The sequence below is a fragment of the Purpureocillium lilacinum genome (genome assembly GCF_023168085.1).
Source record: "Purpureocillium lilacinum CBS 284.36 DNA, scaffold_2, whole genome shotgun sequence".
Classification (NCBI taxonomy): domain Eukaryota; kingdom Fungi; phylum Ascomycota; class Sordariomycetes; order Hypocreales; family Ophiocordycipitaceae; genus Purpureocillium; species Purpureocillium lilacinum.
The window spans coordinates 105469-132083 of NW_027072112.1; the positions used below are offsets into that span (position 1 = coordinate 105469).

Here is a 26615-nt window from a genome sequence, read left to right on the forward strand (position 1 = left end):
GCCAATTACCGCTAATCAGCCGGTGTAGTCGCAAGTCAGATCGTCGCCGTTCGTCTTGCAGTCCGTGATGACCTTGTTGTTGGCGATGATGTCGAATATTTGGGCACCCGCAGGCGTGACCGTGCCAGACGAGCCCTCGGCGCTCGCCTCCGTGAACGTAACCGATCCAAAGTTGGCAAAGGGGATCAGATTGCCGTTCATGATGAAGTCCTCGACGATCCACTCGGCATTTTCCTCGCACAGCTCCGAGGGCGGGTTAGTGAAGTCGTGCGAGATGGTCTGCCCCGTGGTCAGGTTCTCCAGCGTCGCGACGCCAGACGTCGACGTATGGGCCTCGACCGTCATGCGAATCTGGTCGCCCACGCTCATGCCAAAGTCCGAGAAGGCGAACGAGCCATCAGGAATCCACTCGTACCACGCGTCGAAGCGGCCGTCGCCGTAGAAGTCAATGCCCGTCTGCAGGATGGCCCGGCCACACGTGTCACCGTCGATGCCGACCCACGCCGAGGCGGCGGCCCCGGAGCCGCCCGAGGCCTGGGGGACCGTGACGGTGCCGACGACTTTCTTGAAGCCGCTGCCGACCTGCACCGCGCCGGCCCAGTTGAGTGAGTAGCTCGTGTGTGTGGAGTTGAGGACGTCGAGGGCCGAGGTCGAGACTTGCTTCTGGTTGAAGCTCGAGCTCCGGACTTGGGTAGGGCGGCGGCGGTGGACACGCGTGAGTTGCTGGGACTGAGACGGGCTGGGGAGGGCGGCAGCGAGGCCGACGAGGCCTGCGAGGAGAGCAATGTACTTCATGTTACCTACAGAAGACTGGACGACTCGTAAAGATGACAAATATGTAGTTCACGTATGAGTATCTACAACGATGCCTGTCTGTGGTCACGACGATCCTCCGGGGCAGGAACACCACGTCAATTTATATCCACATTCGCTGCACTCAGCGGGCACTAGACCTCATCTCGTGCTCTCAGGGGAAGCATAAGGGGTCATTGCGCTTTGCTGCGCCCACAGGACGAAGTCTCGCGACCATGTGGTCTTCCAGACTCAGATGGAACTTCGAGTCGTCCGCGATTCACTGCTGCCGGAGCACGGCACTGCACGTGGTGTATGTTGGTCGGAAGTCATCTTCAGTCGGCCTCAACTCGGGGCAAAAGACCGTGCAGGAAGCAGGTGGGTCTACCGGTCCTTAAACCTTCACCTTCCTTTTCACTGCCCTTCGTCTGCAAAGCTTAGATGTCACGTCCGTACTGTATGCTCGGTCACGAATGGAGAAACCACGAGCATAAGGTCTTGCCGCTGCCGCCGTCAGTGGACGGGTTGGGTCGTCTGAGCGGCAGTGAGATGCCGCGCCGCGCCGCGCGGTGGGGGGCAAATGCCGCAGAACGGCACCGGGCACCGTATCCATGGGTCTGGGCAGGGGGCGGCGTGTCTGGCTTTGGCAGGTCACCCGGCATCTAAACGGCGTGACTGCGGAGCGGGCGGCTGCACTCGTCGGCATACAGACGGACGGACTGACTGGGACCGGACATCACGCACATGTTGGGGGGCGGCTCACACTCATTCCAAGCGAACGCTGTGGGGGACCACATGGGGCATCTGAGAAACACTGAAGAGAATCACCGTGTCATGCGTTTCTTTCACTGCAAATGGCTTAATTGCGGTGCCATTAATAGATATGCCGAAGCCAAGCCATGTGTTCGGCCGCTCGCGATGATGGCACTGGGGCACTGGGACTTGGCTCCCAAACCCTCTATGTTCGGCAGTGCATACAAACGTGCGACGAGACTTCGCGCAATTTGGCATTTCGTTTACGAAAAATATATAAGTACAGTACTGTACTGTAACAATGTCTAACCGTCAGAAGGAAGCTCATATGCCCGCAACATGTAGAACGGAGGTAAATGGCATCTCGGCATCCTGAGGCCTTTGGCCGTCACAGCAGCCCTCAGTTGTCGACACGGTCAATGTCTCGATCCCATGGACGAATGGCCAAGTTTGGCTTCCAAAAGCAGCTTCCATGGCACACAGAGTTCATAATTGTACGCGGAAACTTACGATACGCCTTTCGCAAGGTGTTGCACAAGTACCCAAGCCAGTACTGTACAAAACGGTCCGGCAAGTCCAATTCTCATCGACAACGGTCTTGTAGAGTCTGAGGATGCGTCCAACCAACCACCCTCACACACGGTAAACAGCAGCGCAAGCGACCCGTGGCACGGGCCACAATGCTTGTTTGGCGTAGAATCTGTCGGCACTGTCAGCTACGGACTCTGGACCAACTCAATCCTGCACGAGCGAGCACAGTAGACGAGGCGCCCGCTGACGACACGGCGCGCGGTGTTTAGACATAAGCGCAACTACTCATCACAGATCAACAGAGTGGTCGAATCAAGTGCGCTTTGTACACTTGGGATCAGGCCACGGCCGGCCATGACAGAGGGCAAAGACCGCGCCATGTTGGCCTTGCACGGCCAACGGCGGATAACGCGCGCTGCTTCTGCCACATGCACAGAGCTTACTAACTCTGCGTTGCACGACCGATATGGAAGGACGTTTGTAGGTGGTGTGAGGGCAATCGGCATCATTGGGGACCAGCGACCGGTGCCGGACCAGCCAGATGGCTGGTTGCCCGTACTGTTGAGCAGAGCCAACAGTGCGGCGGCCTAACGGCTCTTTCGTTGCTCCGGTCATCGCACACACACACACACACACACAGGACAGTGGTATGCTCTGCTTCGTCCGCTGGGGCTCCAGTTATGTCCTCTGTAATGCAATATGTGTGTGCTGTGCAGCTTCAGCGCTCGTATTTGTGCAATGGTCATGTGCACTGTGGTCAGCCTGGCTTTGTGTATGCCGTAACACACCGGCGTCCTCTCGGTTCGTCGGCCGATCTGGTGGACTCCGTGCCCCGGCAAAGCATCGCCAGGGAATGAAGCCAAGCAATGAAGCCAAGCCGTTTGAACGCCTGAGTAACGCTCCGGCCGGCACCAACAGCACCTCCCGGTCTCCCTACGCGTTGTCTCGGGCAAGGTGGTTTCAGCTGTCACTAACTGATCTCCTTACCTTGTGCCACGTGCCCCCACGACGCGTGTTCAAAGGGCACAAAGTAGTTGACTTGCTTCGTGCATGCGTACGGCGCCCGTCTGGTCTATCCTAGGCGTAGAGGACTCCGACCAGAAACATGCGCGCCGTCACGGCCGTTGGCAACGCCAAGGCAACGTCTCTACGTGTGATCTCTGCCCAGGTCGGACAACATGAAGCCTCCAGCAACCGGAGCCTTCGGCGCGGTACCACTGCGCGCTCCAACAGCTGGAGGGTGTGCCGCGCCCGCTCGGGGCCGTGCATCTGGTGCCTGTCGTCGGACTCCTGACGACGCCCGCCGTCGGCAACAACCCACACGGAAGTTCTATGAACCCCCACAGCGGGCCGCTGTTGGCGTGGTGTCTGAACGCCACAAAATGTGTAATCCTTCGAGCGGACCAACACGTACAACGCTGGATCCCGTCCTATGCGCGTTATAATGAGTGGCCTGCCGCGACGGCATTGGTTGGCACTCACCACTCTTGGCTTCAGCCGTCGGAAAGGGTCATGATGCCCTGACGGGTGACGACCACTGACGGCCAGCGAATTGGAAACGGCTCTCATTTGAGGATGGTCACTTCTCATGGCAGGGTGTCTTGGCAATATTTGCACACCATGGTTGGCGCCTCACTGTACCTCTGAGGCATCCCTCCGACTTGGGCGCATCTCAGCTTGGCAGAAGACCGGCTTTCGCCACCAAGCCTTGCCAGATGCCAAAGAACGGATATTCGTGTAGAGCGTCAAGTCGGGCGTTGGCTGGTTTCTCCAGGCGCCCGTTGACTCGGCGCCCAGACGAACTTCAGCATTGACCGTGTGTGACAAATTCTGAGCGGGAAATGCACGTCAACGGCTCTCACATTCACGAGGCCTGGTCTGGGAAGAGCCATGAATCGCTTGGCCATTGGTACTGTACTCTGCAGTACTGTATTTTGAGCAGCATGAGTGTGCGCGTCCTCACTTCATGTTCGCGGATTGCCTTGTGCTACCCACGTCTCAACTCCCGAGGGGCATGTTGGGAATTCGACTCTGTCCAACGCAGACCCACCCATTTCCCGTTCCTTCCGCCAGACTTTTTTGGTGGTTCAAGGTGCCGAATTGCCACGGCCTTCAGCTGTTCGAGGGCCGTGCATCCCTCACGGTTCACTGGCGCAACAGTGACAGCAATTGTTGTCGTCACGTCCATGCCAGGCACTCCGAAAATAACACCTGAACTTCCTCGTGAGATGTTCAACCATGACGATCTTGAAGTAAATTTGGCTTTTGCCTGGACCCTTGGCCTGAGCCATCCCAGGGGCGCGGCAAGAGCTTGTGCAGTTCCGTTAGGCCAGGGACTGCTATCCTGGACCAGATCACAGGCATACAATGCAGCACGTTGGGGCATTGTGGTACGGTACCTTGCACTCAGGCTCGACTCAATCTGAAATGGGAAGACATGACTTGTTGGAATCAAGCTCAATAGAGACAACAATCGGCTCATAACATGTCAAGGATGCCAAGCGAGGCGAGGCCTATCACAGCCTCAACGATTTGGAGATCCGGGGTCCGGGGATCTCAACTTCTCCACAACCCCAGATTCTTGGTGAGGTCAAGGTCGAGGCCCCAGACCGGGGGCACGGCCCGGTGGGGGCTTCCGGTCCCGAACAGTCGACACCCATTGGCATTTGGGATCGGTCGCTGACGGTAGAGTACGGCAGCGGTGTACCAGGCTGTTAGTAGGTCTGAGACGGGCGTTTCTTTACCGAGGGCCAACTCGCATACGTACAATAGCCTCCTATGTGACCCTGGCTATATATCGAGTGCCTCTGGCACGCCTCTGTGCCGATCTTACTTCACCCTCGAGCTCCGGTCTTCAACCTCACAGCCCTCGAGCTGCCTTCAGCGAGTGCTCTTGCCGCAGTCCAAGATCGCAAGCCAGGTTCGCGAGCCTAGTAGACGCACGCAGCGTCCTGCGCCATGGTAGCCGCCGATAGCAGCTCTGCCGAGCAGAAATTCGAGCACGACATCATGTCCGACTCCAAGCCAACCGTGGAGAAGGTCTCGCCGACTCCCTCGGCGACGGCCGATGCCGACGAGGACGACAGAAATGTCAAGCTGAGCACAAAGACGATCATGGCCGTGACCGCCGTCTGCTTGATCTACTTTGCCCAGCTGACTATCCTGGTGGGAGCCGGCTCTGTGAGTAGCTCCTGCACTTCCTATAGCAGATCTTAAGCAGTGAATTGACCTTATCCTTCACCTGCAGCAAGGCCAAGCCATTTCCGGCCACTTCGGGGCCACAGACAAAGTCAGTTGGCTGACAGCGCCCATCACCATCCTTACGGTCGTCCTATGCCCCATGGTTTCGCAAGCCTGCGACTTCTGGGGACGCAAATGGTTCCTCACCCTCTTGGTCTTCTGCGGCGCCATCGGCAGCCTCATCGTCGCCCAAGCAAAGTCAATGGGGATGGTCATCGCAGGCGTTAGCATCGTCGGCGTGTCCTTTGGCAACCAGCCGCTCCTCCACGCCGTCGTGTCCGAGGTGCTGCCACGCCGGTGGCGAGGCTATGGCCAGGGAGCATGCGCTGCTGCCAACTCGCTGGGGTGCATCCTCGGCCTGGTGGTGGGCGCGGCGCTGAACAGGACGAACGACCCCACGAAGGAGGGTTTCCGCAACTACTTTTACATGACCATGGCGATCCACATCGTCGCGGGCTTGCTGACTCTCGTGGGATACAATCCACCCCCGACAACGAAGCAAAAGGAGTATCGCGGACGCACCATGGACAAGCTCAAGAAGCTCGACTGGGCTGGCTTCGTCCTGCTTGCGGCCGGCCTGACCCTCTTCTGCCTCGGGTTGTCATTCTCGCAGAACCCTTACCCGTGGACGGATCCGCATGTCTGCGCGACATTTGCGGTCGGTATGGCATTCGTCGTGGCCCTCGTCGTCTATGAGACGTGGTTCACCAAAGAGGGCATGTTCCACCACGGACTCTTCCAGATGGGCCGCAACTACGCTATCTGCTTGTTCTGCGTCTTTACCGACGGCATCTCCTTCTTTGCGGCAAATCTTTACTTTGCCTTTGAGGTATGTTTACGCAAATCGAAGCTGTTATCGGCTGGTAGGGGCAGATTCGCAACCTTTTCACTAACACTCGAGCCAGGTCAATGTCCTGTACGAGACGGATGCCATGCTCATCAACGCCAGACTCATCGTCTGGTTCGTTGCATGCATCTTCGCCGCCATGGGCACGGGGCTGTGGTGCTCCAGATTTCGCAATGCTCGCTGGCTCACCGTTGCTGCGCTCCTCCTCATGGTCATTTTCTTTGCCGTCATGGCCAAGGCGGACCGCTCGACCAGCAACGCGGTTTGGGGATACCCGGTGCTTCTGGGTTGGGGTCTCGGCATGTCCATTACGACCCTCGTCACTATCGCTCAACTGTCGACGCCTCCAGGTTTGATCGCCCTTGCCAGCGGTCTGATCATCTCCGTGCGGTCGATTGGTGCTACCGTCGGTATCGCCGTCTACAATGCCCTCTTCGTGGCCGAGCTTTCCCACATGGGCGACAACATTGCCCACGCTGCCATCTCCCATGGCCTCAACCCGCAGTTCCTGCCCGAGTTCATCGGCGCATTGAACACGCGCAACGAGACGGCCATGGGGATGATTCCCAACGTGACGGAGGAGATGGTCGAGGCCGGTGTTGATGCGCTGGTGGGCACCTACAATGGCGGATTCAACCACGTCTGGATTGCCGGTGCGTGCTTTGCCGCCGTGGCCGCCACCGCTGCCTGCTTCCTGTACGACCCAGTGAAGGAGTTCAACATGCGCGTGGATGCCCCAATGGAGGAGAAGAGCGAGAACGACTCTGTAATCTAAACGTCAAGCGGTGCACCCTCTTCAGCCTTCCGAGGCTGTTCGGGCTCGCAACGTTAACGATCAATGATGCCATGCAGGATGCAGTACATATGCACGTTACTCATGGTCGCGCGTCTGGCTGCTACCCGCGGGACCTAAAAACTTAGCCTTACGCAGTGTATAGGATAGCCATGTTCAGATTGTGTACCAACAAGCTCTCGGATCCTTGCGTGCACTGACACCCTTTGTGACCTCTTTGACGTTGCTTGCGATTTTTGACGCGCTGTGATCGACCAGACGAAGGCGATTGCGAAAGAAGAATGTTGACGACCTCTCGATACGCCATGCAAGCCCGTACCTTGGTGATCGCGAGTCACGACCGTAACATTGAGACCGGCAGCGTAGCTCGAAGGAACGAAACACAGTTAGCCCTGCGATATGGTCGGCTTGAGGTAGGAAGCTCACCCGAGTTGGTTGACATTCTGGCTCCAACCATAAGTGTAGACCAGACGGGTTCTGCATTGACCGGGCATGAGGCCATTGACTTACATGTTTGTCGTACCACCTTGGGGGCAAGGTTGCGCGTTTGATGCGCAGTGGCAAAGCGCCAGTCGCGCATCACGAATGTAATGTTGAGCACGCATGTGCGACTACCCATCACCAGCGCTGAACCCTGCGGAAAGCCTCTGTTAGTAGACTCATTTGGTGCTCGCTGCCCGCATATCAGGGAAGTCATCGCACAGGGAGAAGAAGTCTACCCGCCTCGATCCATGTCGACTGAGACATTTACACGCGACACGCAGTTGAACGCGCCTCCACCGACGCGACCGAACTAAATTACCGCAGAGCATTGAAGCAAACCCTTCTCCCTTTCCGCGTGTCCCCTTGAACCAGACGATAGTGATGCGCCTGCCAATTGGGGCGACGGGAATTCGTGGCCTGCGGGCTCTTTGCAGCTTGGCAGGAGATTCCAACAGCGTGTGTGCTAATGAGGAACTATCGGCAGTATTGGCTGGGCAAATTGTATTCAATCTGCGATGGGCGAAGAGTCATAGCATGCCAAGACGCGCCAACCTCTTCATGCTGTCTCGGGTTTGGCCCGGCGTGCCAACAGTCCAGGCCAATTAAGACTCCCAAACACTTCGGCGGAAAGGGAGAACCAGGCACCAGTGACACCGTCAGTATCACGGCGAGCATCATGTTGTTACCCTAGAGTAGACTTCGACTCCTTGAGCCAAGCTGAAGGTGACCAAGCATCGATCTTAATCAAAGTGACCCTATACTCAAGCAAAGTCTAGTATCTCATGAACGCATAGGCAGGCGTCTCTTGCTGTGTTTAGGCATTGTCTCTCAGTAAACAAACTTCCATGTTGGCTGGGCGTGGAAGCGACTCGACACAAACCCAACAAAGTACACTCACGGGTAAACGGTCCATAGAGGCAAGCTCCAAGTCGTATAGATCGAGCAACTACAACCACGGGCGTACATGTCCGAGAACAGTATCACTCTGCTGAATCTTGGAATCCACTGACTACCCATATCATTGAAAAGGCCATACTTCAAGGCAAGGTCTACGCGCATCGGCAATATCGTGAGCAACTGGTCACACGACCTTCCCAATAGGTCACAGCACAGCCTCCAGAGTCAAATGCGACGTCATTGTCGACCACTGGGCCTCATCTATGAGCATAATACTCTACCGCATTGGGGGCCGTTGCCGTCCAGCCGCCAACCTTAGCCCATAGCAACAGAGACGACAATTCCCACCGACGCATTGCGCAGTGGAATCACGATGTCCGTCCTGTAGGTGATGCATCGCCCATTATTGATCTATGCAAACGTCGATACCCATAGTCGTCTACGTAGTCGCATCAATTGATCGAGTCTACGGTCGAAGCGCACGCTTCTCCCAGCTGGACCTCGCAAGTTGAGAGGGACCTTGCGTTCCAACCACCCAAGAACAGACTTTCGGCGGGCTGAGCCCGCCGTCTCAAGCACGCGCGGTAATGCAACGGCCATCTTCCACCCGGAAGGGAAGCAGGGCACGGAGAGATCAGCAACGCTCTGAGACAAAACGCCCGTCTCCTGGCGCGGTCACATGTCTCTCGTAGCCCAGGGATACAAGACATGGGCAGATGTCGTTAGCTCGGCCGAGCACTTGGCAAACGGGACCTGGTCTTCCTGCTTGAAATCATCGTCGTCACCATTAGTGGACAACAATAATCATCACATGCAGATACCATATCCCCACAAACTCTCTGAATACCATACGGAGAACGCCATTGTCGCAGCCAAGCTACGGCTTTGGGCCGCTTTCGCGCCGTGTGTAAGCGGAGCGGTTGGGAAGAGTCGGGGACAGTAAGTACACAGAAGAGAAAGTATCGCAGGCAAGACGTATTCGGTATGATTGACAGAGATAGCAAAAAGTGTCCCACAGGAGGCCCAAGGGTGCTGATTGCGGCAGCCCCATAGGAGACTGCAGACCTCACTCGGGCCGTGGCCGTGTTTGTAAGCCCTAATGACTTGACTTCGGCTTGAGTCATCGCCCAGACCAATATGAGCCAGTCACTCGAGGCGGCTGGACATTCCATGGCATTCTGCTGGCTGAACGGTGGGCAGCCGCGGCCCAGTCGAACTGTACGTTTGTGGACGTCCCCTGTAGCAGTGTGCGTCTGTGACGACTCCTTGGGTTCGAACTCGTAGCTCACACACGTAGCTCTGACGCCAAGCACAAACACAGAGGTACAACGATTCCTGAGAGCGATAGCCACCGGTAATGCTAGCTGAGTTGCGTTACTAAACCAAGAATAACATTGTTCAGAATGTCAATTCGATGGAGTTGTGTGGCGATTCCCGGAGCCGTGGATCCCGTAATACGGAGTCATGACGATCTCGATGTGACCAAAAGTCGACGTTACTGATCCTGCAATTTGCTCTTCAGCCATTCTGGGATCAGCCGCCCCCAAATACGCAGCTGTTGTTATGGTCCAATCTGCTGGAGCCAGCTCCGGGTGACGAAACATCCGCGCCGGTCTCGTGCCCACCGATGCGAAGCAGTCAGTGGCTGGTGGAGGGCAGTGGTAGCATCATGCCGTCCGGAAAATCAAGTGCCGGGTCGAAATTACACAGTGGCGCATCTGCTATGTCCTCGAAATTACCATTTGATGAGAGCTGCTTGGCTTCGACGCCGGGCTATCGCTCTGGTGGCCGAGCTGTCTCGCGTCTATTGCGAAGCATTGTTGATATCGACGATCACCACACGTGGTTTTCGCGTCCTCCCGAGCTCTTACAAGCTGTACGTACTTGCAGTTCTCGCGGGTTCAGCTCATCTCTGAGTCCTGAGACATATGCAGCGCTCACGGCTAGGCAGTGGCGCTGACTGTCTCACCTCCAATACCAGCAACGCTCCGTCAGGGCGAACCTTCAGAGCAGGCGCATTCCATACATCCGTTCCTTCCGCCATGATGAAGCTTCAGGCAAAGGCAGAGAGTGGCTGTTTGGTGGTGTTTGGTGGAGCTGCCTCCAGCCATCTCCAGCAAAACGCCCGCCTGGTGTCGCAGATACTGGAGCTCGGCGCGCAGGCACAAGACCGGAAACGGAATGCAGATTGCCACCAACAATCGGCTCGAGAATGCCAGAACGATTGAGTTTTGCGAAATCAGTCGCGACGAGGCCGGTTGCGGGAAACGGGTAGAAACATGAATCGAGGTAAATAAGACGGTCCTCACTCCGACCGAGGACACAACTCTTCTCTCACTCCTCCATCCCAACGCATCCATTCATTCGCTACAGAAGAGCCAGCTCTCCGCCAGTTTCTCAAGTCCTCATCCACCTCCAAAGACCACCACCCCAAAACCACCGTCAATATGCGTTTCATCACCGCCGTCATCGCCCTCGCTGCCACCGCGGCTGCCGCCCCTGAGGTCAAGAGGTGGCCCCCCATGGACCAGATCTCCGTCAGCGAGGCCAACGATGCCTGCGGCAACAACCTCGAGCTCAACTGCTGCAACAAGGAGACCGACCAGGCTGCCGGCCACGGTGATGTCTCCAAGAACCCTGGTGTTGTTGGCGGTGTCCTCGATGGCCTGAGCCTCTTCGACCAGTGCTCGCAGCTCTCCGTCGCTGCCCGTAAGTTACCCTCACATTGGAAATACTCGAATGGCTCTAACATACATCTCAGTCATTGGTGTCCAGGACCTGCTCAAGTCCCACTGCACCGGCAAGGTCGCCTGCTGCCAGCGCTCTCCCTCGAACGTAAGTTTTCGCTACCATACCATGTACAGTTTGTTAGTTACTAACACACTTATCAGGCTGCTGGCGGTCTCGTCAACCTGGCCCTGCCCTGCATCGCCCTCGGCAGCCTTATCCAGTAGAGTGTATACAGCGCTCGACGCGGTGGAGGGGTGGATGCGGATCCCGAGGCAGTCGTACACTTTATCCTAGACAATACACGTTGTACTTGGGCCTTTGGTCCGTTTTATATTATTTAATACCGAACCTTGATTTGGAAGTGTGCTTTCTCCCCGCCTGTGGTGCGTATCTGGACCTTGACCTCCATGTTGCACGAGCGCATCCCCGGCAAGCAAAATATACGAGCTCAATTCGCTCTGCTCGCTGGCAAGCCGGATACTGGCTTCAGAGCTGCTCCTCCAGGAGGACAGTTGCTCCCCACTTTTGAGACTCTCGGAGGCTGGACGGCTGCGCGGGTTGTCATACGCCACCCGTCGATCTTGTCAATTTTGGCACATTAAATGCCGAGTTCGTACAGCCGCGGAAGTGCTGTTCCCTCATCGTCCGGGCAAGAACCAAGACGCCTCCGTCGAACGCGATGGATGCCCCTGCCGGCAACGGGTGAGCAATCGGGCCAATGCGAAAGTGTGACAAAGTTCCGGAGCCTTTCTGGTGCTTTGGAGCGTGGACGTTGAAGCTAATATCCGGCGTGGTGCAATGGCCAGTCACAGGCGACCCTGCGTGCAATGGTTCTTCATGGGGTTTAGCGGCGGACCGGCGGTAAGGCGGCTGTCCAGACCATGGTGCCCTGGGTTCACCTTCGTATTGCTTCGTACAACACAGCTTGCGCAAGTCGCTTCGTGGCCCAGCATGAGTGCCACTCCCCTTGCCGTCATTTTCAACCGAACACATTCAAGGGCTGACGATTCGGTGACTATCGCGTGGACGACCAGCAGGCAGAGCCGGGGTCGAATGTAGTCGTCATCCATGCCGGGTCAGGCTGCATCCCAACTCCTAGCTCAATCGGGCGCCAAGCCAGGACTCGCTTTCTCTTTCGCGGCACTTGAATTAGAAGCAACTTGCAGCCAATATGTTGCAGGAACGCGCGCGATGAATCCCGAAACGTACTGGTGCAAACGGCTTCATGATGCCAACTTGCAGACCCATGGGTGGCTGTGGTGGTTCTCGTGCGCAACATGAACACGACGCCTCGTCGCCGGTGTTCTGGCGGCCAAATACCTGCCCCTGCCTCTGCCCATGAAGAAACATGTTGAACCCCAAAATTTGATGAACAGATCATGTATAATATGATTTCCTGCTCCTGCTGGTGAGAGTTGGTAATCCGCATCCATCTTCAGACGACATTCAAGCTGCGAGTTGTTTCGACACCGACATAGCATACGAACCTCGCTGACAGAAGACGGGTCAAAACATTCTGACCACTCTCTCGTATCCATATCTAGCACATCTCCAACTCTGTCATACTCGGTAGCCTTCAGCATGGTCGTATCAAGCCGGCCCCCGAAAAACCGCTTCGTCGCGGCGATGCGCAAGATCTACAACCCCGTGGGTTTCAGCAAAGGCTACAACTTCGTCCTATGGTTCATCTTCTCCGGCGCGATGCTGGGCTTCTGCCTCGCACGCTTCATGTACCTCAACTACGACGGCGTCTACTGTCCCCGCCAGGCGGGCGTGAGCGACGCGGCGGTGCCCGGCGAGTGCTGGACGTACGACAGCAAAACCTACCTGCTCGTGGGCATCAAGATGCACCTGTACTGCATCCTGCCGGCCGCGTTTCTGGCTTGCTTCCAGTTCGTGCCGGCGATCCGACACAGGCTCATCCTCGCCCACCGCCTCAATGGATATCTGATTCTTCTGCTGAGCGTCCCCGGGACTATAGGCTGCGTCATGGTCTCCAGGCATGCCTTTGGTGGTGGCGTTGACATTCAGGTTATCGTCGGCCTCATGTCCATTATGTTCCTCGGCGCGCTGGGCATTGCGCTGTACAATGTCAAGATGCTGCAGCTGGAGCAGCATCGCGCGTGGATGCTTCGAGCGTGGTTCTACGTACGGTTGAAATGCCTCCGAGTTGCAGCCTTGTGACTGCCACTGACTGGTACTAATCTAGGCTGCGAGCATCATCACCTGCCGAATGATCATGGGCCTCTCCGCAATCATCACGTCGATGCCATCCATGGGACCGTACTACTACGCCAAGCCGTGCGACCTTCTCGCGACCTTCTTCAACAGCACCAACGCATTGGAGGCCAAATATCCGGTATGCAAGTCGGCGGGGGCGTGGGCGGCCGTCAAGGCAGACCTAAGTGGCGGCGACGAATTGACAAGCGCGTCGCTCAATATGACGTTTGGAATGGCGCTGTGGCTGGCGCTTGCTCTTCATGCTATTGGCATCGAGTTCTACGTAAGATGCGATGTGACACTTCGATTGAGCGAGTGTTGCTTGCTAACAAAGACCACAGCTGCAGCTTACGCCTGCCGAGTCTGAGCGCCTTCGCAACGTGTCGTACCAGCGACAGCTTGAGGCGGGACACAAGAACCCTGGGCGATCTGGATTGACGGCCGACCGAATCGGAGATTCTGCGCTATGGATGCCCAGCCGCGACTGCGAAAATGACCTCGGTTCCAATATCGCGTTGGTAGACCAGTCAAAGAACAGTGCAGCAACAGCGCAGTCTTCGACAACTGCGAGCTAAACTGCCAGAGTCGCCAAGTCGCGGGATTGAGGATGGCTAGCTATGTTGACCAGGACGGAGTTGCTACTCCGTTGCTAAGCTCAGGCTCGTATAGATCATGCATAAGTTGTCACCGCAGCTGTCGAGCCCGTCCATCCTGCATGCATGCGATGGACATTCCGTGACACATGAATTGGGTTCTTGAATCGTGACTGTCAGTCGGTGCATTGCCAAGTGGAGCGCCGCCGTTGTCGGCGTGGAGACGAACCGCCCGGGGGCTTGACGCCATGCCGGTGCCACGGGGCGGCCGTCGAGGTTAACGTCGGCACCTGCTCACGGTCCAGGAGTTGCCGCCTCCTTTCGCTCGGGGGTATAAGCTCTACGTGACCCTCTGTACCGGAAGCCATTGCCGGGCCGTTAAAGGAAACGGCTTGGTGCAGAAGTCAGGACAAAAGATCCGCCCCCGGTTTCCCGCCCGATCCAAACTCTCAACTCCAGACCAAACCCCACCATCCCCGCCTTCGGGAAGCGCTCCAGCTGTGTGAAGCTTTTGCGAGCACGATGGCGTCCGACTCTCAGGAAGCGATTGTCATTGTCGGGTACGTTGTCCCAGTCTATGAGTGCCTTTGATACCGCAAGACGTTTCCAGTGCTGACGGGCAGCACCGCGTCGCCAGGGCGGGCATCATCGGCCTCGATGTCGCCCTCGTTCTCGCCGAGCGCGGACTCGGACCCCGCATCACCGTCTACGCGGAGCACCTTCCGGGCGACACCTCGCCAAACTACACCTCGCCGTGGTAAGCAGCGACGATGCCCCTGAACGGCATGCTAGGGATCGTGGATTGACACAAGACACGCAACCCCCGCAGGGCCGGGTGCAACTTTTCTGGCATCTCGGGCAGCGACAAGAACGCGCTCCGATGGGACAAGCTGGGCTACGCGCACCTGATGCGCCTGGCTGCCGAGCGCGGGCCCGAGGCGTACGTGAAGCGGACGCATTCCGTCGAGTACTGGGACTCGGACGCGCCGCGAGACAAGATCCGGGCCATCTCCGAGTACCTTGAGGATGTGCGCGCTCACCCCTTTACCCTTCAATCGAAGGGGGCAAGACAGTACGTAGTTGGCTGACGTTTCGTGTCTCGCGCGTCATAGTTTCGCGTCATCCCCGCCGACGAGCTCCCATCGGGAGTCGAGTACGGCCTCTCCGCCACGACGGTGACCGTCAACGCGCCCAAGCACATCGAGTACTTGTTCAGACGGCTGCGCGACCAGCACGGCGTGCGCTTCGTGCGGCGCAGGTTGGACTCGATCGACGCGGCGTTTGCGAGCCCTGCGACGAGGGTCGTCTTCAACTGCACGGGCAATGGGGCGCGCACGCTTCCCGGCGTCGAGGACAGCAAGTGCTTTCCCACGCGCGGGCAGGTCGTGCTGGTGCGCGCGCCGGCCGTCAAGAGCAACGTGATGCGCCACGGGCGCGGGTACGAGACGTACATCATTCCGCGACCGTATTCGAACGGCAACGCGATTCTGGGCGGGTACATGCAAAAGGGAGTCTTGTATGTGTTCATGTTCCCCTCCCTTTGGCCTTCGCCCTTGGCCCTTTAAGCCGGCATCGCCACCATCGCACCCCCTTTATTCCTCCAGCAAATCGCGTGGCTAATGGCTCTGTCTCAGCGACGCGTCGACGTACGCGCACGAAAGCGAGTCCATCGTCTCGCGCACGACGGGGTTGAGCAGCGAGCTGCGGGAGGGCGGGCTCGAGGTCCTCGCTGCGTTTGCGGGCATGCGGCCGTCGCGGGAGGGCGGCACTCGCGTCGAGCGGGAGGAGAGGCGCGGTCGGGCCCTGGTGCACAATTACGGCGCCGGAGGCACGGGGTTCCAGGCCGGCTATGGGATGGCACTTGACGCGGTTGAGGCCGCCGACGATGTGCTGCGGCAGCTGAAGAGCGATGGACCGCGATCGCGGCTGTAAGTGAGGGAGCACAATTTCGCTAGGGGAATTTCTGCAATAGTAGAATATTCTACGCAAAATCACGGGAATTTGCTAGCCGGGTCTGAGATCAAATGTGACATTTGGTGACCACAATCTTTGTGATTCCAACGAGCGTTGTCCATCTAGGGTAGTGCCCGGATCGCGTCCTAACAGGAAGATGTGACTTGGCCATGGCATGTCTCCTGTGCCATCACCAGCCCTTCTGCCTACCACAAGGCGAGAACATACAAATGAGCTCTGGAAGGATAAAAATGCAATAAAAAGTACGTCGTCCTTTGTCAACCATGCGTACTGCGGAATATTGCCTAAACACGCCGCTGAGGCTCGGAGATAACTCGCCGTCGCCACACTGAAATGCCCCGCAGACCTGCCTATTTCAGGGGCCGGGGACCGGAGCGGGAGCTGGTGCTGATTCCCCCCCGCACTCGGGCCCCTCCGGCGGGCGCCCGTCCAGCCCGTCCAGCACGGGTCCACAGGGGCAGCAGGTTCTTGTGTCATTGCCGAGGGACGCCCTCCGTGCCCGCCGCCCGCCATGGATGGACAAGGTAGGTAAGTAGACCTCGCAGACCACTGACCTCACTCTGCCCGCATTGCAACCAACGTCGCCGCCAGGAGCAGAGCGTGTGTCACGACATTTTTCATCGTTCCCTTCACAGCTGGGGGTTGGTTACACGAGTGACACGACACGACACAACAAGAGAGTCAAGGACAAGACAAGACAAGACAAGATGCCGCAGACCACGGCCGCGCTCTACCCGGAGCCCCGGCCCGACATGTGGAAGTTCCCCTCGCGCCGGAGCGTCGTCCACAGCACCGACGGCATCGTCGCCTGCACGCAGCCTCTCGCCGCCAAGTGCGGCCTCGAGGTGCTGCGCGCGGGTGGCAACGCGGCTGTACGTCTCATCATCTCTTCCGGTCTTGCGTGGCGTTGCTGGAAGCTTGAACTGTCACTGACTTGATTCACAGGACGCCGCCGTGGCAGTTGGTGCGTACTAACACCCGTTCCTCCGGAGTCTTACAACCACAATGAGCTCAAGAGAGGAAAGGAGAGAGAGAGAGAAAGACAGAGCGCTAACACGTATCTACCCGCACCAGCCGCTGGCCTCAACATGACGGAGCCCTGCTCCACGGGCATCGGCGGCGACATGTTCATCCTCTACTGGGACGCCGCCACCAAGAAAGTCAGCGCCATGAACGGCTCCGGCCGCTCGGGCGCCAACTGCACACTCGAGCGCATCCGCGCCGACCTGGGCGCCGACTCGCCCAGCTCCAACCTCACCGAGATCCCCATGAAGAGTGTCCACGCCGTCACCGTCCCCGGCGCCGCCGCCGGCTGGGTTGACACCGTCGAGCGCTTCGGCAGCGGCAAGGTCAGCCTGGAGCAGGTCCTCAGCCCGGCCATTGCGCTCGGCGAGAAGGGCTTTCCCGTGTCCGAGGTGGCGGCCTACTACGTGCGTATCACTGTCCCTGCCCCTGGCCCCCTTCTCATTGTCAAAGGGGGCGACTTTTTGCGATGAGAGAACTGCAAGAGACGACTAACAAGCGTCGATGTCCTTAGTGGAACGTCTCCGAAAAGCACATCCGCGAGGCGTCGCCCAACTTCGCCGAGATGCTCAAAAAGGACCCCTCCGCCGCGTCGGGGGTCCGCGCCCCGCGCGCCGGCGAAGTCATGAAGAACCCGACGCTCGCGCAGACGTTCCGTGCGCTCGCCGCCGAGGGCAAGCCGGGCTTCTACGCGGGCCGCGTGGCCGAGGAGCTGGTGCGTGTGGTGCGCGACCTGGGCGGGCACCTGGAGCTGTCGGACCTGCAGCACCACCTCGAGGCCGGCAGCGAGCCCGTGGCGCCCATCTCGCTCGCCTTCAGCGCGCAGGGGCTCGGGCGCGAGCGCGGCGTCGAGCTGTGGGAGCACCCGCCCAACGGGCAGGGCATCGTCGCGCTCATGGCGCTCGGCATCGTGCAGGAGCTGGAGCGCCAGGGCAGCATCCCCGTCTTCGGGCCCGACGACTTCAACTCCACGGCGTATCTGCACGCCATCATCGAGGCGCTCCGGCTGGGCTTCGCGGATGCCCACTGGTTCGTCACGGACCCCAACGTCACGCCCGTGCCGACCGAGGGGCTCATCTCGCAGGCGTACCTTGCCGAGCGGGCCAAGCTGTTCGACCCGAAGCGCGCGGCGCCGAGCCTGCACCACGGCGAGCCTCCCGCCGGCGTGTCGCCCGCGCTCCGCAGCAGCGACACCGTCTACTTCACCGTCACGGACGCGCAGGGCAACGCCGCGTCCTTTATCAACTCCAACTACGCAGGCTTCGGCACAAGCATCATCCCCAAGGGGTGCGGCTTCACGCTGCAGAACCGCGGCGCCAACTTCTCGCTGGATGCGGCGCACCCGAACCGCCTCGAGCCGCGCAAGCGGCCCTACCACACCATCATCCCGGGCATGGTCACCAACCTGGCCGACGGGTCGCTGCACTCGACGTTTGGCGTCATGGGCGGCTTCATGCAGCCGCAGGGCCACGTCCAGGTGCTGCTGGGCCAGCTGATCGCCGGGCTGGACCCCCAGCAGGCCCTCGACGCGCCGCGCGTGTGCATCGGCGCGGGCATCCCTGAGGACGGGAGCAGCACCGAGGTCGAGTGGACGGTCAACATAGAGGAGGGCATGCCGGCCGAGACGATCGAGGGCCTCCGCCGACTGGGCCACAAGGTCGAGGTGGTCGGCGGCGCGGGCCGAGGCTTGTTTGGCCGCGGCCAGATCGTGCGGCAGACGGTCGATGCGGTCGACGGGACGTTTGTGTGGTCGGCGGGCAGCGACATGCGGGCGGACGGCGCGGCGTACCCTGCGTAAATACTTGGGTAGGCTGGGCGAGTCGGTTGTTCAACGCGGGTGGCATTCTATAGAACTGCTCTTAGTTTGTACATGAGACCATGGTATATCCCCGAGTCTGCGTCTGCTTCTCTGCTCTGCCCCCAGTCGTGTGGTTTCGTAATCGTACACGGGCCGCGGACGTAGCTCTGCGGCTGCGTTATCCCTCTACTGCTCCTCACCCGCCACCAGCAGGTCCTTCTCCTCCAGCATCTTGGCCAGGTCGCCGCTCTTGAACATGTTCTGGACAATGTCGGCGCCCCCGACAAACTCCTTCTCGATGTACAGCTGCGGGATGGTCGGCCAGTCCGAGTACTCCTTGATGCCCTGGCGCAGCTCGTCGTCCTCGAGGACGTTGAAGGCGGCGAACTTGGCCGGGTTGACGCCCTGCAGGCCGAGGATCTGGATGACGCCGCGGGAGAAGCCGCACTGCGGGAACTCGGGCGTGCCCTTCATGAAGAGCACCACCGGCGCTGACGCGACGGCCTTGTCGATGGCGCTGCGCGTCTGGTCGGACAGGAGTCGCATCTGGAACGGCGTGAGGGGCGAGGCGGCGGCGCGGAAGGCCGACTGCATGGGCAAAGCCCGCATGGCCGCGGCCGGGCGGGCTGTTTGCCGCAGCAGGTTCTGGAACCGACTTGTCAGCACATGGGCCTTGGAAGAATTACGGCCTGGGAACGACGGTAGCGTACCGAGGCGACTGTGCGGGAGAACATGGCGGGCTCTCGATGTGGCGATGAAGGACGACGACAGGAGATTCGTGACGCTTCGCTGCGATGTTGAAAAATGGCGAGGGCCTCGACAGCTTCAATTCGCCAAGCAGAGTTTCCGCAGCGGGTGATGTAATGGCGAATTGGCCACTGCGCTGACCAATCAAGTCATCAACAGTCAGCTGCTCCAGCATCACTTGGGCCCTGTAGCGACTCCACTGCCAGGGCGTTGGCGGCGGGCGCCGGCGGCTTCGGAGCAACGGAACGACAGGCGGGCGCCCGGTGGGTTTTGGGCTTCACAAGTTGCCAAGAGCAACTTGGCAAACGCATCATCGTAGCTTGGCCAAAACTCATCATCACCAGTGAACTGAGAGCAGCCTCAAATTCCAGCCGATTTCGTTTCACCGTCGCTTGTCGGCAGCGGCCGACGACTCCCCCGCGCCACTCACAACCTCAGCCAACATGCTCCACGCCGTCCGAAAGGGCTCCGACGCCCAAAACGACGGCGGCGTGTACACGTCGGCGGCCGGCAATGTGTCACTCGCCCGCGGCGACGGCAAGGTGCACCTGCTCCTCGCGGCCTCGGGCTCTGTCGCGACCATCAAGATCCCGCAGATCATCAACGGGCTCGCCTCGCACAGCAACCTCTCCATCCGTCTCGTCCTCACCTCGTCGGCCGAGCACTTCCTGGCGGGGCAGTCGCCTGAGCAGCCCACGCTCGCCGAGGTGCGCCGGTTGCCCAACGTCGACGGCATCTACACCGACGCGGCCGAGTGGACGCGGCCCTGGACCCGCGGTGCACCCATCCTGCACGTCGAGCTGCGCCGCTGGGCCGATGTTATGGTCGTGAGCCCGCTGAGCGCAAACACCATGGCCAAGATGGTCGCCGGCCTCTGCGATAACCTGCTCCTGTCCGTGTTCCGCGCCTGGGACGCCGACGGGTCCATCGACGGTGTCAAGAAGAAGATTGTTGTGGCGCCTGCCATGAACACGGCCATGTGGCGGAACCCTGTCACTGCCAAGCATGTTCGCACGCTCGAGGAGGACTGGGGCGGTGTCGACGGCTGGGTCGAGGTGCTGCGGCCCATCTCAAAGGGCCTCGCCTGCAAGGACGTCGGCGACGGCGCCATGGTCGAGTGGGAGGAGATTGTGGCCGTCGTCGAGGCGAAGCTGGGGCTGCAACGGGTCGAGATGAGAGGCTGAGATGCTGGCAGGATCAAGGCAGGTTGAGGACGACGCACCAAGCACGACAGCATCTTGACATCGGAGCAAGGATGCATGATCGAGGGGACGCTCAGGATCAATAAAGGATTTGGAACATACTGGGCCTCAGGCAGCCAGGTGCTGTTGGCATTGTCCCGTGTGCAATGGAAGGACGCGCGTTGACTGAGGTGGGATGAAATGATGGAAGGTGGTCAACATCGCTCCTGCCGCTCTGCTTCACCCGCCTTACAAAGAGAACAGCTGGCCGCCCCTCTCTCACACTCAACACTCCCGCCACCACCAAACAACACCTCGCAGACCGTCACAGTCTCTTCTTGCACTTTTCTCCATCATCGCGTCGGCATCAATATCGTTGCATGTTAGAAGGTAGCCTCGCACTGCCCGCCATGGCTCGGTTCGCCCCGAACGAAAAGAAGAACAACGCCCGCGCCAAAGGACGCACCAGCCGTGGCGACCTCGTGCAGTCGTCTACCACGGCCAAGCCAGAGTCGTCGTCCAACTTTCGAGCCCGACTCGGCGGCGAGGAGCCTGTGCCCGAACCTACACCCAAGCTCGAAGCGCCCACCGAGACCAACGCCATGGAAGAAGTCTCTCAGAGCCTGCGCGCTAACTTCGACCTGAAGACAACCACTGGTTCGTCCAACAGAGTGACAAAAGCCCCAAAGCCGCACAAGGAGCATGGAGCAGTCACAAAGCTCAAGGGTATGTCGTGCTCAGCCTGGTAACAATCCGAGCGCCCACTGACTGCATGCAGAGCTGCTCGCCGAGTACGGCGTTGAGATCTACTCCAAGGCTGCCAACGATATCATGCAGGTTTACGCCACGGTCGATGAGCGCACGGAGCGGCTGTCGCTCGTCTCGTCTGAATTCGCCTCCAAGGCCGAGAAACTGTATTCCAAGATAGGGCGTCCTCTCTCTTCGACCCAGTGCCAAGGAGGCGAGGCTGCACGTGCCACAATTGACGCACATCTGTCCAACCTACTCACTGGGATCGAACAAGCTCAGAAGCAATTGGAGGAACTTCAAAAGCAATGGGAGGCAGCCTTCGCCGAAGAGTGCGACGCATGGAGGGCTTTTTACGAACTGCAACGCAAGGACCCGCTGCCCGCTGCCGAATTCGAGCGGGAGCTCGCCAACATCAAGTCGCAGATTCAGGGCATCACGCAGGAGTACGAGGAGCAGATGGACGGGCTCGAGGCGGTGAGTTCGATCCGGCGCATGTGAGCCATGCCTGGACTGACCGACCGACGGCAGGAGTACAAGGCAGACATGCAGGCCGAGACACTCAGGATTCTCCAGTCGTGGGACTGAAACGGAGGAACAACGCATACCCCCCTGGCTCACAACTAGCTGAACAACTTCGATACGAGTAGCTATCATCAAATCTACGCGAGACCGGACCTCGAGAACGAGTTCGTCGTCGTAATACGTCCCATTGTCAAAAAAACGTCTATCAAATCTGGCTATATGCTTTGCCGGACCAGCGTCGTGCGCCGAACTCCAGCCCATGAATCGCCCCAATGAGGTCTAAGCAATGGTTTAATCATCAAACGTCGTCCATTAAAGGGAAATGCCGGCCGCTCGGCGCGGTCGGATGCGATTATTCCTCAGCGGGGCGGGACTCCTTCTCGGGAATGATGAAGCCCCACGGGTGCTGCTCGCGGCCGTACATGATGTCGCCGATCCAGCCCTTGATCTTGCCGGTGACCTCGCCGGCGGCGCCCTCGGGACCCATGGGGATATTGATGTCCTGGCCGCGGTGGTGAATCTGAGAGACGGGGCAAATGAAGTACTAAACTGGTCAGTAAAGTGAACACTAGACGTGGCGAAAAGGGCTTGACCTACAGCAGTGCCGGCGGCAAACGACTCGAGGATCCGGCCCTCGGCGTCGGCCTCGATGAGCTCGGCAATGGTGTACTTGCGCTCGGTAACCTCGATCTCGCCGGCGAGGCGCTCCTTGGCGACCTCGATGCAGGAGCGGCGGGTGACGCCGTCAAGGATGAGCTTGTCGTCGAGGGGCGCGGTGATGAGCTCCTTCTTGCCGTCCTTGCGCTTCCACACGATGAAGAAGTTGCTGGCGCCGGCCTCGGTGCACTCGCCCTGCTCGCCGTAGAGCCAGAGGATCTGGTGGTAGCCGCGGCGGCGGGCGTCCTGAGTGGCCATCAGACTGGGACCGTAGTTGGCGCCAACCTTGGCGTAGCCGAAGCCGCCGACCCAGGCGCGGACCATGTCCTCGGGGGAGGTGTGAAGGCGCATGCCGCCAGGAGGCGAGTCCATGCGGGGCATGAAGGTGACGATGATGTAGAGCATGGCCTCCTTGGGGGCCTGGACGCCGAGCTGGGACTGGGTGCCGATGAGGGTGGGACGCAGGTAGAGGAAGTTGCCGGGCTTGTCCTTGGGCAGCCAGCGGGGGCCGTCGACGGAGAGGAGGGCGACCATGAGCTTCTCAAGCTCGGCGGGCTCGAAGAGGGGCAGAGAGATGCGGCCGGCGGACATGTGCATGCGCTGGGCGTTGCGGTCCGGGCGGAAGATGCGAAGCTTGCCGTCGAAGCCGCGGAAGACCTTGAGGCCCTCGAAGCACTCGGTGGCATAGTGCAGGCAGCTGGCGGTGGGCATGAGGCTCAGGGGGCCGTACGGCTTGAGCTCGGGAGCGGCCCAGCCGGTGGAGGCCTTCCAGACGGCGGTGACCATGTGGTCAGTGGCGACGGTCTCATCGCCGGCATTGGCGACGGCCTCGTCCGGGACGGTCCGCGGGTTCTCGGTCAGGGTGTAGGTGAGGAGAGAGGCATCGAGGGGAGCGACCTTGGCGACGCCGTTGCCGTTGGCGTGGCCGTTGGAGTGAGCCTTGGTGACAGGCTGGGCAGCCTCCTTGTGCTGGATGGCAGCAGCCGTCAGGTTGACATCGTCCTGCTGGGACGCGGGGACGGCGGAAGGAGCCATGATTTAGGTTTTTTTTTCTCTGGACCGAGGAGCGTGGACCTCTGGTGAGTCTGAGGGGTGGTGGTTGTGGTGGTGGTGAGGATGACGGGCTCGTGTAAGTCGACCAAGGCTGACCACGTTGTATAGGAATGTCGGTTCCAACAGAAAGAGCGGAATTGGCCTGCGACAGATCCGAAAAGGAAAGGAGGAAGAGTCACGAGAGTCACGGAGGAGGCCAAAAAGTAAAAAAAAGGGTGACGGTGGACGGTGGACCGTTTTAGTACCTCTGTCGACGGCTGGCGGAACCCAGGCCGGAGGTGGCGGCTATCAAGGGCCCTGCGTCGTCGTCGCCGTACAAGCTACCGCCAGCACCGACCGGCCTACATTTTACGGAGCGAGGCGCGGCGGGCGGCGCATTGGGAAATTTTCTGCCGGGCGTCTGGGAGTACCTGCTCCCTGCCTGGCAACGCGGGCCTGGGTACGCAACCACGCCCAGCCGCTCGGTACAGATGGCCCCCGCGGCGCCGCGGCGTCAAAGAAGTGGAGGGGGGAGGGGGGAAGAGGAGGGTAGCCGCACCGTTGCCTCCCTCGTTCGGTGCCACGGGTGGGCGGGAAGGGAGCTGGAATGGGAGAAGAGGGATCCACAATGGACATGGCCGGCAAGGCGTGAATCGCAGATGGGCGGTGGACCAGGACCAGATGGGCTTTCCGAGCGTGGGAGGGGCAGGTGACTCGTGGACCCCAGGATGGACCATTCCAGTGGGCGTCGCTGGGCGTCGTGGTCGGTGGTCGGCCCTGGAGATGGTGGAGGAGGCGGCGGAGGACGACCATCCATGACATGGCATGGCGGTGCGAGGCCAGCCAGCCAGCCAAGCCAGCCCCGACGCCTGCCGCGGCCGCCGCCAGTCCTGGATGTCTTCCATACAGACGACACACACTTTTCTGGAGGTACCTGCGCTGGACTGCATGTACCACCACCATGGCTGGGTCAACGGCCCAGTGGTGGTGGCGGGAAGAGAACCGTGCCCGGACCAGGCGGTGCTGCACGTGGACCGCAGAGGCTGCCAGCGCGCAGTGCGCTGCGGTGGCGGGCGGTGGGAGTTGCAGTGCCGTTGCCGTGCAGTGCATCATCTCGATTTCGATCAACAATGGGCGGCGCCGTGGAAGGGTGGAGGGGCGACTTTGAGGCTCCCCGTGCGCGGGTCCCCGGACTTGGGGCGGGCAAGGCGGGCTCGTCAGCACTCTATCATCGCCAGGCATGCCGTCGATGATGGCTCCTTTTGCTGAATAGTATCCATGGATGGCGCAGCATACCGAACACAGAGAGAACAGCACCTCGGGGCTCAGCAACGCATCTGCCACCGGGCCACCCCAGACGCAGACGACCCGAGGGCGACGGCCGGTTCCATTCCATGTTCCATGACGAATCTGCGGTGCATGCAGGACGGCCCCTGTTGGTGCCGTGCAGCGCAATGCAGTGCAGGCCGCCGACGCCATGTTCATGCGTCGTTGGAGACGGTTCCAGAGCGGCTAGCCGGTCGCGGAGGTGATGCTGCATCCCCCGTCTGCCGCCTGCTGCAGCGCCCGCTGCTGGTTCCAGCAGTCCATGCTTCTGCCGCGGCGCCAAAGTGCCTGCGACCTCGACGCGCTGCGCTGGGTTGCGCTGCGCTGGCGGCGGCGAGAGCAGTGGCGAGCTGCCCTGAGGTGGTGTTTGACTGGCTGGCAAGCAACAGCGCAGCAGTGCAGCTCCGGCACAGCGCCATTGATGCGCCAGCGCGCCCCCTGCTGGAACATGGCTGGAACCTTGAACCTGGAACGCTTCCAGCTCGACGCCCAGCCTTCCATCATATCTGCGTACGTCCCAAGCCAGGTCCGTTGAGGTGCCCGGCTCTGGTGCGTGCGCCCGCCATGCGTGGCCCGAGGACGAGGGGCGGAACCAGGCCGTGGGGAATCCCTGCGAACCCATGGTCCCCCCTCCTCCATTCGTGCTGCCTGCTCCCTGTCATCATGCTGCTGCTCCCTGGCGTCGGGTGCTCGCGCTGCTCGTCCAACTAAGGTATCAGCCCCCCCATCTTGCTCTTCCCTGCACCCTCTGTTTCCTCGCCCCCGGCGCCGGCGCTGATAGGCAGGCAAACAAACCTGGAAAGGGCTGCTGGTGCTGGATCGAGGCCCGCCAACCGTCCCGTTCTGCTGACGTGGGGGATGTACCCGAACATCCACATGCCGTATCAGCAAAGGGCGTGACGCCGACATGCAGCAAGCATACCGCAATGACATGATCCGGGCCGCCCGCAACTGAGACCCGGGCGCCGAAAACGCACTCGCAGGGGTTCGCTGGTGTTAGTGGGTTCGAGGACCGCCCGGCCGGCCGTCGTCGGGGGAGGGGGCTTGCCTGCACTGGCATGCGGACTGCCCGTTCGCCGACGACGGTCCCGGAGACGGAGTCGTGGATGGAGGCAGAGCAGGACACGTTGAGGCGACACCGGGGGGCTCGCTGTCGACAGACGGAACATGCATAACACGAAGGAAGTCGTGGATGAGTTGGGCGGATACCGTTGCGGTGATGTCACGCCCTCCTCGTCCTGCGTCTCGTGCCTCTTCTCTCTCTCATTGTCCATCCTCCCTTCCCGAACCTCGTGTCTCGCCGGCACCACCGCATCGCACCGCACCTTATCAGTGGTCCAGCTCAGCCCCTTCGTCATCTTGCCATGCTCTTGCTCCGGGCAGTGCTGCCGCTCTGTCATCTTGTCATCTCTCCCCTCTCGCTCTCCGCTCGGAGGGGAAGGCGCGGAATTCAACGGCCGCCCCGACCGCCCGCCGTCCCCAGATTTTTTTTTCTTGTTATCGGTTTCCTTCCGCCGGCCGTGGATAGCCGCGTGCTGGGCCGACGTCCGCCGCGCCGCGCGCCGCCGCCTCCTCCCAACAATCATCCCCGGCCCTTGGCCAGGTTGCCCCACCACACTCTTGAGTCTTGAGCACAAGAGAGAAAAAAAAGTCGCCGCGCCGCCGACGCCGCTTCCGCCCGCGCCGCACCAGACCCGCGCTCGGGTTGGGTGCTGTGTTGAAGTCC

At 60.0% G+C, this 26615-nt stretch overlaps 10 protein-coding genes across 10 annotated transcripts; 7 read left to right on the forward strand and 3 right to left on the reverse strand.

The window, feature by feature from the left end:
* Positions 1–15: 15 nt before the first annotated feature.
* PLICBS_001833 (uncharacterized protein) lies at positions 16–795 on the reverse strand (the record flags this gene model as incomplete). Its single annotated transcript, XM_018321431.2, has 1 exon — positions 16–795. One exon carries the CDS (start codon positions 793–795, stop codon positions 16–18), a length of 780 nt encoding a protein of 259 aa, XP_018178910.2.
* A 4239-nt stretch (positions 796–5034) lies between these two features.
* On the forward strand, positions 5035–6938 carry PLICBS_001834 (uncharacterized protein; the record flags this gene model as incomplete). The annotated part of the gene is made up of 3 exons (XM_018321432.1): positions 5035–5256; positions 5324–6145; positions 6222–6938. The coding sequence occupies 3 exons, from the start codon at positions 5035–5037 to the stop codon at positions 6936–6938; spliced, it is 1761 nt and encodes a 586-aa protein (XP_018178911.1).
* A 3845-nt stretch (positions 6939–10783) lies between these two features.
* PLICBS_001835 (uncharacterized protein) lies at positions 10784–11290 on the forward strand (the record flags this gene model as incomplete). The annotated part of the gene is made up of 3 exons (XM_018321433.1): positions 10784–11045; positions 11098–11171; positions 11228–11290. 3 exons carry the CDS (start codon positions 10784–10786, stop codon positions 11288–11290), a joined length of 399 nt encoding a protein of 132 aa, XP_018178912.1.
* A 1357-nt stretch (positions 11291–12647) lies between these two features.
* Positions 12648–13861, forward strand: PLICBS_001836 (uncharacterized protein; the record flags this gene model as incomplete). Its single annotated transcript, XM_018321434.1, has 3 exons — positions 12648–13214; positions 13276–13569; positions 13628–13861. The coding sequence occupies 3 exons, from the start codon at positions 12648–12650 to the stop codon at positions 13859–13861; spliced, it is 1095 nt and encodes a 364-aa protein (XP_018178913.1).
* Positions 13862–14401: 540 nt separating this feature from the next.
* PLICBS_001837 (uncharacterized protein) lies at positions 14402–15811 on the forward strand (the record flags this gene model as incomplete). The annotated part of the gene is made up of 5 exons (XM_065599917.1): positions 14402–14439; positions 14490–14636; positions 14709–14907; positions 14992–15395; positions 15514–15811. The coding sequence occupies 5 exons, from the start codon at positions 14402–14404 to the stop codon at positions 15809–15811; spliced, it is 1086 nt and encodes a 361-aa protein (XP_065455989.1).
* A 749-nt stretch (positions 15812–16560) lies between these two features.
* On the forward strand, positions 16561–18674 carry PLICBS_001838 (uncharacterized protein; the record flags this gene model as incomplete). The annotated part of the gene is made up of 4 exons (XM_018321436.2): positions 16561–16725; positions 16799–16817; positions 16928–17283; positions 17391–18674. The coding sequence occupies 4 exons, from the start codon at positions 16561–16563 to the stop codon at positions 18672–18674; spliced, it is 1824 nt and encodes a 607-aa protein (XP_018178915.1).
* Positions 18675–18860: 186 nt separating this feature from the next.
* On the reverse strand, positions 18861–19408 carry PLICBS_001839 (monothiol glutaredoxin grx5; the record flags this gene model as incomplete). Its single annotated transcript, XM_018321437.2, has 2 exons — positions 18861–19319; positions 19385–19408. 2 exons carry the CDS (start codon positions 19406–19408, stop codon positions 18861–18863), a joined length of 483 nt encoding a protein of 160 aa, XP_018178916.2.
* A 456-nt stretch (positions 19409–19864) lies between these two features.
* PLICBS_001840 (uncharacterized protein) lies at positions 19865–20605 on the forward strand (the record flags this gene model as incomplete). Its single annotated transcript, XM_018321438.2, has 1 exon — positions 19865–20605. One exon carries the CDS (start codon positions 19865–19867, stop codon positions 20603–20605), a length of 741 nt encoding a protein of 246 aa, XP_018178917.1.
* A 407-nt stretch (positions 20606–21012) lies between these two features.
* PLICBS_001841 (uncharacterized protein) lies at positions 21013–21937 on the forward strand (the record flags this gene model as incomplete). Its single annotated transcript, XM_018321439.2, has 3 exons — positions 21013–21328; positions 21381–21826; positions 21881–21937. 3 exons carry the CDS (start codon positions 21013–21015, stop codon positions 21935–21937), a joined length of 819 nt encoding a protein of 272 aa, XP_018178918.2.
* A 289-nt stretch (positions 21938–22226) lies between these two features.
* On the reverse strand, positions 22227–23566 carry PLICBS_001842 (uncharacterized protein; the record flags this gene model as incomplete). The annotated part of the gene is made up of 2 exons (XM_018321440.1): positions 22227–22418; positions 22472–23566. The coding sequence occupies 2 exons, from the start codon at positions 23564–23566 to the stop codon at positions 22227–22229; spliced, it is 1287 nt and encodes a 428-aa protein (XP_018178919.1).
* Positions 23567–26615: the final 3049 nt, after the last annotated feature.